The sequence below is a fragment of the Petaurus breviceps genome, unplaced genomic scaffold, assembly GCF_028583685.1.
Source record: "Petaurus breviceps papuanus isolate PSGF00001 unplaced genomic scaffold, PetGlider_PUasm1.0 174, whole genome shotgun sequence".
Taxonomy (NCBI): Eukaryota; Metazoa; Chordata; class Mammalia; order Diprotodontia; family Petauridae; genus Petaurus; species Petaurus breviceps.
In genome coordinates, this window is record NW_027185761.1 from 18,461,570 (window position 1) to 18,472,988 (window position 11,419).

General features: G+C 46.3%; 1 protein-coding gene across 5 annotated transcripts in view; it reads right to left on the reverse strand.

The window, feature by feature from the left end:
- SLC41A3 (solute carrier family 41 member 3) overlaps positions 1 to 11,419 on the reverse strand; it is a 71,795-nt gene that overhangs the window by 11,024 nt on the left and 49,352 nt on the right. For all 5 annotated transcript variants that reach the window (XM_069083845.1, XM_069083846.1, XM_069083847.1 and 2 more), the window contains 2 exons: positions 7,277 to 7,421; positions 2,870 to 2,949 (listed from right to left, as the gene is read on the reverse strand). In XM_069083845.1, the coding sequence (XP_068939946.1) occupies positions 2,870 to 2,949; positions 7,277 to 7,421 (225 nt within the window). The remainder of the gene's footprint in view (positions 1 to 2,869; positions 2,950 to 7,276; positions 7,422 to 11,419) is intronic.

The following is an 11,419-nucleotide window of genomic DNA, read 5'->3' on the forward strand; positions in this document are numbered from 1 at the left end:
CCTCTGTCTCTCTCCCTCTATACTCCCCTCTCTGTCTCTCCATTTCTTCTTCTGTCTTTCTCCCTGTCTCTGCCTCTCTGTGTGTCTGTCTCTCTCACACACTCATACACTCACTCACACACACATATCACACACACAGAGGACTATAGTATTTAAGCCTAACCCATCACTCCAGGTCCAGATCCAAGCTGCCTCCTCCAGGAAGCTTTCTCCAGGTGTTTTAGCCCCCAGGGAGCTCACTCTTCTTTAAGCTCTTTTGTATGCTACGATTTGCCTGGACCAGCCATTTTGGCCCTTAGGATATATAGTCTCACATTTGAGCTAATTATTCCATGCATATACTTTTTATTTTCCCAGACAGACTGTAAGCTCCATGAGGGCAATTAATGTTACATATATTTCCTTTGTGGGCAGCCAGTGGCTCCACAGTGCACAGAGTCAGGAAGACTCATCTTCCTGAGTTCAAAGCCGACCTCAGACACTTAGCTGTGTGATCCTGGGCAAGTCACTTAACCTTCCTTGCCTCAGTTTCCTCATCTACAAAATGAGCTGGATGAGGAAATGGCAAACCACTCTAGCATCTTCACCAAGAAAACCCTAAATGGGATCAGGAAGAGTTGGACATGACTGAAAAACCATAACATTTTTCCTTTGTATCCCCTAAAGTCTCTATTATAGGGCCTAGTAAAATAGTAGTTCAAAAAATGCCTGTTGAATGGATGATTTTGATTCAATTCAACGAGGATTTATGAAATATTTACTACTATGTGCCAGGCATCGTGCTGGCACTGGGAAAAAAGACAAAAAAAAAAAAAGAGGAAACAGCCTTTGTCCTCAGGGAACTTACATTCTATTGGGAGGTAATCATGTATGGGCAGCTGAGTACAAAGTAATGGGGGGGGGTACTAACATTTGGGAGCATCACGAAAAGCTTCTTCGTAGGAGGCAACACTTAAGTTCAATCCTCAGGCAGACAGGAAGGGATTCCAAGGGAGAAGGAGAGAGCATTCTCGGCATGGCAGACGGCCCTGTGCAAAGGCCCCAAGGTGGGAGATGGCTGCCATTTGGAATGTGGGGAGTCAGTTTGGATGGAGTGAAGAGCAGAGGGGGTGGGGTATGTCAGTAAAATGAGTCTGGAAAGAAGTTGCAGCCAGATGGTGATCCACAAGCCTATAGAACCCTTCTCAGTGCTGCTTATGGAAGACGTGGCCCAGCCGGAATGGAATGCAGATTTCCATGGAATTCTGCCCTTCTGGCTAGTGGGACAATTGCAGCGCCAGCCAATTAGGTGTGACTCGGTGAGGTCATTTTGCAGACGTGCGCTGTTGAATGGAACAGGGTTCTGAGGAATGGTCCTGCCACATGGGGTCTTCTCATCCTACCAGGGTCTCAGTAGCTGGGAACAAGTAGAGACTGTTTAAGTCAACCGCCTGCCCAAACAGTCCCTGTGAAGCCTGGGTGTCCAGAGGTCCAAAAAGACCTTGGGTGCCCGATCAAATGGTCTGTCAGGATCCCACTGGGCATGAACAGATTTTGCTAATTCCATAAGGAAAATAATTTAGAGTCCCCTAAGGCAGTGGGTCAAACAGATCCCTCCCCAGGGCTTACTGATGGTGGAAAACCGCCAATTAAAATGATCTTTATTGTACTGTATTTTTCTTTATTTTGTTTCATTAAACATGGCCCAATTCTACTTTAATCTCGTTTGGCAGCCTTCTGCAGTTCTGAGTCTGACACCTCTGCCATTTTACAGAATTTATATCTAGTGCCCCACTTTGGCTAAGCCCCATAAACGCATTTGTTGGGGATTATATGGGGAACCCCAGAAAGGTACTGAGAGGTGGAACTCGGGAGGAAGTCTGTGACATCAGCTACCCTTTACCTCTCCAGATCACGTGAAATACCACCCAAGCAGCCACTGCAAGGAGCTGGAGATGGATTTATTTGTGCAATTAGATGAGGCTGAGTGGCCCAGCAACAGAGCTCAGAGCTTTACAGAGGAGAGGAACACTGCTGTTAGCAAAGAAAAGGCACTGAGTTTGCAGTCAGAGGCCTGCCTCTGGCATTTACTCCTAGCTCTGTGACTTTGGGCAGGCCACTAGAGTTCTCTGGGCCTCAGTTTCCTCCTCTGTAAAATAAAGTTTTACCAGAGTTTGGAAAAATTAACACGCATTTATTGAGTGTCTACTTTGTGCCATGCACCATGCAAAGTGCTTTTAAATGTTATCTCATTTGATCCTTATGACAACCTTAGGAAGGAGGCAATACTATCGTGCCATTTTGCAAATGAAAAAAACTGAGGCAAGCCGAGGTTAAGTGACTTGCTCAGGGTCAACGCAGTTAGTATCTGAAGGTGGATTTGAACTCGGGTCTTCATGACGCCTGTCCAGCGCCATGTGCACTATGGCGCTCCCTAGTTATCCCCAGTGGACTGGATGATCTCTCATGTTCTTGTCTAGCTCTAAATCTACCATGCAGATCTCTGCTATGCTACTAACTGGGTGTGTGATATGAGGCAAGTGATGATTTTTCTGATTCTCAGTTTCCCTCTCTGTATAATGAGGTGGTTGGACTAGGTCAGGGGTGAGGAACCTGTGGCCTCAAGGCCACATGTGGCCCTCTAGGTCCTCAAGTGTGGCCCTTTGACTGAATCCAAACTTCATAGAACAGATCCCCTTCATAAAAGGATTTGTTCTGTAAAACTTGGATGCAGTCAAAAGACTGCACCCAAGGACCTAGAGGGCCACAAGTGACCTCGAGGCTAAAAAGAAATTCAGGAAATCCACCCTCAAGGAACTTAGGGGCAGCTCAGGAACCTGTTAAAGTAACCCCACCTTCTTTGGTTAGGTCAACAGAGAAGCTCACCTACCATTCATCACTGGAGTGAAGATAGCCATGCCACTGATCTTCTTCTCTGTGATGCTTTTGTTGAAGATGAGCCCTCCAAGGCTGGAAGGGAAACCGTTAAGGACAAGCATTTTACAGACTGTTTGTATACCTGAGGGAGGGGATCTCTAGCATTTGAACCAAGGCGTTTTATGGCTACTACTTTGTCATGTATGTGTGTGTGTTTACACACACACACACACATACACACATATGATCTCCTCAGCCCACCCCAGGGAGCCTCACCTCCCACTCTTCCACAACAGAATCCCCTGCCCCAGGCTTTCCACAATGTGTCCAGAATGTGTCTTACACTAGTTACTTTAGCTCAGTTCTTATCTCCTCTAGAAATTCAGTTCAACAAGCTTTTCAAAAGTGTCCAATCAGGGTAACTAGGTGGTACAGTGAATAGAACACCAGCCCTGGAGTTAGGAGGACCTGAGTTCAAATCTGGCCTCAGACACTTAAGACAAAAACTAGCCATGTGACCTCGGGCAAGTCACTTAACTCCAACTGCCCTACCCTCCCTCCTCCAAAAAGCAAAAAAAAAAAGTGTCCAATCAATGTTTAATGTGCTATGTTCATGCTAAGCCCTAGGGATACAAAGAGAAAAAAAAAAAACAGTCCCTGCCCTCAAGGAGCTTAAATTTTACTGAGAATAAATCACCAGTAGGCAGATACATGTGTACAAAGTAATTTTAGGGGAATGGTGGGGAAAGGGCACTAACAGCTAGAGGTGGGTTGAGATAAAGAAATGCCTCTAGTAGAAGGGGGCTCTTGAGCTAAGCCTTGAATAAGTCTAGGGATTTTTGGAGGGAGACTTGAGGAGGCAGCGAATTCCAGGAAGGGGGACAATCTGGACAAAGGTGCAAAGGAAGGCAGATGAGAAGCCCTATATTGTATGGGGAACATCAAATAGGTCAGTTTGTCTAGAATAGACAGTATGAGAGGGAAAGTAACATGAAATCAATCTGGAAAGCTAGACTGGAGCCAGATCATAACGAGTGTTGAATGCCAGGAGAATTTTATTTTACCCGAGAGCCAATAGAGAGCCAATGGTAGAGTCCATGGGGATTGATGGCATCCCAAGAGAGAGCATTTAGTGTTACAAGAGTATACAAGTAAGGGGGTTGTTAGTGAGGCCAAATGCTGCAGCCAGGTCAAGAAGGATGAAGACTTGGCATTTAGCAGTATAAAGATGATCACAACATTGGAGGGGGGCAGTTTCAGTCAGGGGGTGGGTCAGAAGCTGGACAGGGAGACGCTGAGAAGAGAGTGGGAGGTGAGAAGAAAGAGGCAACAAATGTAGACACCAAGCCTTTCCAGACCACTCTCTAGCACAGGGTGACCCTTCTCCCCTGCTCCAGTGAACAGAATCGGAGACTGTCAGAGCTGGAAGGGGCCCTACAGGTCATCCACTCCAATCCCCTCCTTTTATAAGTATGCAGATTGAGCCCCAAGGAGTGCAATGCCTTGCCCAAGATCACAAAGACAGTGTGTCTTCAAACCTATGTCCTGGGACCCTAGTCATTCTTCTTTCCTCTACACCAGGGGTGTGGAACCTGAAGCCTCCAGGCCACATGTGGCCCTCTAGGGTCCTTAAGTGAACCCTCTGACTGAATCCAAACTGCACAGAACAGGTCCCCTTCATAAAAGGATTTGTTCTGTAAAACTTGGATTCAGTCAAAAGGCAGCATCCAAGGACCTAGAAGGCCACATGTGGCCTCGAGGACATATGTTATCCACCCCTGTTCTACACCAACCACTTGGCCCTCTGGATAAAGGACCATTTAGTATCTCAGTGTCAACTGCAACAGGTTTCACATACCTCTATGGACTAGGCTAGGCACTCTCACTATACTTTTGCCTACAATTAAATGATTTAATAATCTCTGCCTTCAGAGAGCTTATACTCTAATGGAATGGGCAACGGGGATAGAATATACATGCAAAAGGAGATTCAAGTTCAACCCTCTCTTCTATAAATGGAGAGAAGGAAAATGCTTAAGGTCACACTAGAAGCATCTGGGACTAGACTCCAGGGCTCCTGACTTCCAGTCCTGTGGTCCTTCCGCTGTCCCACACTGTATTATTTCTTCTGTTATTATGAAACTCAGGTTGTTGTGGAACACTGAGTTCAGGCAAGGTTCTGCCTTATACTGTATGGTCTTGTGCACACCAATGTCCTAGTTCTAAAGGACAGGTGGAAGCTGATGTTCTCCTTGGAGCCCAGATAACAAATGCTTCCAGTGTAAGACTCTGAACATCCCTTACAGGCCACTCCTTAGTCTTGGTTTAGATGTTTCCAAGGGCAGGAGACTTGCTAGCTTTTGGATAGTTTGTTCTTGACTGCACAGCTGTCACTGTTGAGTTCTCCCCCATGTGAAGCAGAAATCTTCCTCCTGGGGATTTCTATCCATGCTTTTTGATTCTGTCTCCTAAAGCCATGCAGAACAAGTCAAATCTTTCTGTCACGCGGGCAGCCTTCAAATATCTGAAGATGGCACCTGTATCCATCTGCTAACTGCTTACGTTCCCCAGCCCCCAAGTTTTCTTTTCTGCAGGGAAATATCCCCAGGTCCTTTCATCATTTCTCTTATGATGTTTATCATCTGTGTGACCTTGAATTTAACCTCCCCCACACCTCAGATTTCTCATCTATAAAATAAGCTTTAAATCTAGCAGGCTACGTTTCTCGGACACTACCATATTCTGGCCACACCTCTGTTCGTGAATGTTCCCTTGAAAGAGTATACCTAAACAGAAGAGAACACTCCAGACGGGCTCTGACCAGGAGGAGAATCGCAGGCTAATTCCTAATGGAGATACCTATCACACAGCCTAATATCATCTTGGTTGTTATGGGCAGCCAACGCACCCCACTAGCTCATTCTGACCTTGTGGTCAACTAATTACTGCTCTTCTTTTTAACACATGCTGCCTATTTTATGGTTTTTATGTATAGTTATTTTTATCATGAACATATATATATATATATCTGTGTGTGTATGTTTACTTTGTAAATATATAAATCAATCCCTCGGACAATTCGAGCTCTTCAATAATGGATGAGCTGCTTCATGAGGTCCTAAGTTCCTCCTCGCTTAAGGTACTTGAGGAGGTAGCTCTTTGTGGAGAACACTGTAGAAGAGAATCGTTCTTGGGGTAGGGGCTAGCCGGGGTACAGTCTAACACCCCTCCCACCTCTGGATTCTGTTAATTCTAGGAATTTATACTAGTGTTGATTGAGGTGCCAGTTAAAATATGCTCTTTGTAGACTGGACCAGGTGCCCAAGTCACGGCATTTCAGAGTTAGAAGGGGTCACAGAGATTATCTAGCCTGACTCACCTTTACCTGAGAATCCCTTATACAACATTTCCAACAGGCTGCCATCCAACTCACCATTCCCCTGAGCAGCTGCCCATTCTGGTCTTGCCTTAATTGTTACACAACATCGTTGTCTCTTAAATTGGGCTAAAACTGACTTCTCTGCCACTTGACCTGCTCTTAATTCTCCTGTCTTCTGGCAGGAGTCCAAATGACCATTTTTCGGGGCCCCTGTTTGTGATTGCCTCATTCCTGGATCAGCTTACTCTTGTCTGCACCTCCTTGCCCCTAGTGGATGCCCTCAACTTCACTCCCTCCCACCCCAGCTTTCCATCCCCTCTTTCTATAGTGCCTTCCCCTTAGAATATAAACTCTTGGGAGGGCAGGGACCGCCTTGTTTGCTTGTAATTGTATCCCTAACCCTTAGTACAATGCCTGGCACATTGTAAGTACTCAAAGGATGATCAATTTGTCTTACACTTCTTTCCCAATATGCCTTCTGACCCTGAAAGTCTGCTCTCAAGTGTCCCCCATGACCCTCAGTCTTCTCTTCTGGCTGAACACCCCCCCAGTTCCTTCCATGAAGGAAGGCAAAGGAACTTTGCATCATGATCAACAAAGTTTTTTTTATTGCTAGTAGGAAACTTTTTATTAATTTTCAATATTAGACTTTTAAATTTTCTAATTTTCCTAACAATTTTCAACTATTAGAATGAAAAAAAAAATTAAGGTCAAAATGAAGTCATCAAATCATTTATTTACATGACAGGAGGAAGAGGGAAATAGGAAGAAAGGCCAATCTGAAGGGCCGCAGTAAGTGTGCTAGATATGGTTGTAGCTTTCATGAAGGTTTATTCAATGCAGTTGATTAGCCAGAGCAGGCTATGGGCTATTCTCATTCAGTCCCTGTGCTTTGGATCGGGGAGAAGACCCACAATGCTCCAATACCAATGGGGAGACAGGATAGGGTCTTAGGCTCTCATTTGCAAAGAGTTTCTTCCTCTCCAAAATTCAACTAGCAACTGTCTCTGATGGAGTGTATGGGTCTTCCCTTGTTCTTACCTGCTGATGGACATGGCAATGATGATGGGAAGCCAGCCCGTCTTCAGGATTTGGATGATGGAGGGGGTCTGCCTTGCTATGACAATCCACACTGGGATCAGGGAGAAGAAGAAGAAACAGATTCCTGGGAACAGGTAATGGTGGTCTGGCAAGACAAAGGAGAGACACGTACCATGTTAACATGTGATGGTAGAATAAACGCTTGTTGAGGGCAGGGGCTCCCTGCTCGCTCTCTGTATGCCTAGCACCTGGTATACAGTAGGTATTTAATAAATGCTTTCTGAAACTGAGTCATTTCCTGATTATCCCTCACTCCACCTCCCCCACTCCCAGGGTCTTCCCCTCTGAGGTAACCTTCTGCTACTCCGTTATGTGTCTTGTACACACCTGTTTATTTATATGCCTCCCACACCAGACTCCAAGCTCAGGGCAGGGACTATTTTCACCCTTCTTTGCATTCCCATTGTTTTGCAGAGCACAATATTTAAGAAAGTTGGCCTTGGAGAAGAATTAAGAGAATGCTTTTCTTCTTGCAGAGGTGGGGACTATGGGTATGGAATATTGTATATAACACAGTTGATGTGTTAGTTTTGATGAACAGCCTTTTTTATTCTTTGCTACAACAATTAGCAATTTGGTAGTGAGTGGGGCAGGGATATATCTGGACATGTAGAAGATATAAAAACAAGAGATAATTTTTTTAAAAAAGAAAATGCTTAATTGACTAAAGTGGGTCTCAAGGACTTGGTAGGATACTGGAATAGTGATCAGCAACTTCTTACTTGGTGTGACTTTGGGTAAGTCTCGATCTCTCTGGGCCTCAGTTTCTGTATCTGTAAAATGGAGGGGGTGGGGTTTAGGGCCTTTCTAAGGTCCCTTCCAGCCTTACATCCAGCAACTCTTGGAATGAATTCTCCTTGCAGAATAGAAGCTACAATCTTCATTTCTGGGTCTTGTTGCCTCCTGGATAATTTACTTTCATTTGTTCCCCAAAAGCTTCCAAGCTAACCCTGGGCCTGAGACTCCAATCCTGTTTCATTGGAGAGAGAGAGAGGCTGAGTCATGCACCTGAAGCCCCAGGGGAAGGCCACTGGACAGATCAACTGGGCCTCTCTACTGGACCCTCAAGCCCTGAAGGCTGGTTTGCCTTCCACTTGGCAGCCTTGCTTTTCTTTCTGCTGAGAGTTAAACATTGGCCTTGGATATTTCACAAAAAGCTCACAGAGAGCCTCAGCAAAGATTCATTGAAAGCACCCTTCCCTCTTAGGAAGACCTGGAAGGGCCCCTAGAAGTCATATAGCTATGGTCATCTTGTTTTCCAGATGAGGATGATGAGGCCATGCTGCCTCTCATTCAGGGGAGGGACATTTTTCCTCTTCAGGAAGAAGAGATGGGAACTGGGGTGTTGGGCCAAGTCATTTCAACTTTGGGGGAGAAGCCTTAGCTTTTTCATCTACAAAACAAAGCAGCTGGACAACAGGATCCCTGGAGATCCCTGGCATGATCCCATGATATGCCTGGAGACAAGAGCTTCTCCTTCTACCATGAGCCCCGGCACTTCCTAATCCCTTATTTCTGAATGCGGAACCCTCTGTCTTGGAAAGTTTTTCCACGACGGGCTGGATCACTCACTACCTTAGTACACTGCTCCAGAACTTTCCCCTCATTTGCTGGGGCCTTTTCTTGGAAGAAACCCTCTCCTTTTACAGGTGTAAACATATGAGGTGCCCAGAATCAAACGGGGCCAGCAAGATGAAAGGATCTGCCCCCAGTCACACAGGCAGAAGGCAGCAGAACCAGGGTTCCCAGCCAAACACTCCAACTCCAAATCCTGGGCCATCTCCCCTTTTAACAGTTATTTAGTAACCTACAACATCTCTGGTCTATGACAGCTCCTCTTCCAGCCATCTCTGTGCCTAGGGTCATGCTGTATCTCCCACCTGGTACACCCTCCTCACCTTCTCCATCTTTCCCATTGTTTTTCAAGGTCCAGCTTAACCTCTGTCTGCCTCAGTTTCCTCTTCTGTAAAATCGGAATGCTTACAGCACCTACCTAGTGGGGTCATTGTGAGAATCAAATAGGGTATTTAGCTCAGTGGCTGGCACATAGCACGCTCTAGGAAATGCTTATTCTTTCCTCCTTCCCCATCCACCCAGATGCCTAGCACGGGACTGAGTACCTAGGAGATTAATGTTTGCAGGAGAAATGAATTCTCTCTCCCCTTTCTGACCCTCTCCAGTACTTAACGTCTAGATCACACATGTTAGCAATTGGTCATTGGCCCTCCTATAACGCTACTCTCCCTTTCATGTGTTTCTCATTAGAAAGCTTTCCCTCACATCACACTGAAATCTGTCATCTCTAAAAAAAATGAGTGTATGAGCACTTATTAAGCACTCACTGTGTACAATACCCACCAAATGGTACCAGGATGTGGGGCCAAGAAACCTGAGCCTAATCCCTCTTCCACCTGACTTTCCCTTAAATGTTTGGAGACACTCCCCTTGTCCCTGAGTCTTCTCTTCCCCAGGCTAAGCAGCCCCAGTTCCTTCACCTGATTGTCCCATCTGGGAGGATCTCAAGGCTCTTTGCTACCTCCATTCCCCTTCTCTGTTCATCATTGTCCTTAATAAAATGAGGCACCCACAACTGAACCCAGGCTCTAGATGTGGTCAGCTTTGGGGCAGGGGACTGTAGAACTATCATCTCTCTCCTTTGGGGCCTTAAGCCTCTTTTAATGCGCCCCAGCATCAGGGGTCCAATGGAATTTCCCTAATGCTCTCTGAAGCACAAAAGGCAGGCTAGTTCTTTTTTCCTGCAAGGATGGGGAGGGGGGGAGGGAGGAGGGGAGAGCAGGGCGGGGAGAGAAAATTGGCAGCATGAATGGGGGGGGGGGGGGGGGAAGGCAGTTTATGGAAACAATAATGAAGAAAAGCCCTCACTTGTCTTGCCCCCAGAGGGTTAAGTCAAGTGGGCTTGGCACTGAGACAGGCCCCAAAGTCTCCATTTCTTAGGTGATAACAGTATGCTTCTTGGATCGGTTTTCATACTCGTTTCCAAAAAGTCCTCACTATAACCCTGGGCCTGAGGCCCCAGCCTTGCTTTGCAGAAAAGCAGAGGGTGGAGAGAGATGCTGTGAGCCTCTAGTCCCAGAGGGAAAGCCACTGCCTGGCTTGGGCCTAGACATAACAGAGAAACTACATGGGCAATGTGCAGGGTTCTCAGTGTGCCCTCTGGGAACCAGTGATGATGGCTCAGGGTGGCTGGCAGCCTTGGGGATTCTGGGGGCTGCTGGTGTCTTCTGGCATGGGAGTTAATGTGCCACAGCTGGGCTTTGTTTCTGCTTTGAGCTGATCATTGGCTTGGCTATCCTATAAAAAGCTCTCACTTCCTCAATGGAGTCTGATGGAAAACTCTTTCTGTTGCAGGGGTCATTTTTAACTAGGGCTGGAAAGCTGGGGGAGGGAGGCAGGGAAGGCAGTGCTCTATAGTCTTATGGCCCAGGAAGTGCCCCCCACCCCCAAAAGTCTTCTATGCTACATGAGTGAGTTCACTGATCACAGCTAGAGGCAGTTAAAAATCATTCAAGAGAAGCTAGGGAGAGGTTTGAAGGACACTGGGATGGTGCCCCAGCTAAGAGTCCTAATTAAGAACTAGATGGAGGCAGAGTCACAACTTTGGAGGCTTCGTTTGTGTGTGTATAATTATAATACACAACATACATGTGATTTTTCCAAGCTCTCAGCATCTGAGGATCTGTGACTGTGCTTCCCAATGCGATAGAGTGGAAAGAACCCACACATCAAGGAGACTTGGGTTCTAGTTCTAGCTTTGTCTTCATCTTTCTGGGTCTCAATCTCCTCACCTGTAAAAGGAGGGAGCTAAGGGATGGCTAGGTGGCACAGTGAATAGAAGACCGGCCCTGGAGTCAGAAGGACGCGAGTTCTAATCCAGCCTCAGACACTTGACACACTTAGTAGCCATGTGACTTTGGGCAAGTCACTTAACCCAATTGCCCTCCAAAAAAGCAAAAAAAAAGGGGGGGGCCCCGCTGGATGTTATGATCTTGTAGGATCCTCCCAGCTGGGACATCCTCTGTTCTAAGGCCCCTCCCAGCTGTGACATCCTCTGTTCTAAGGCCC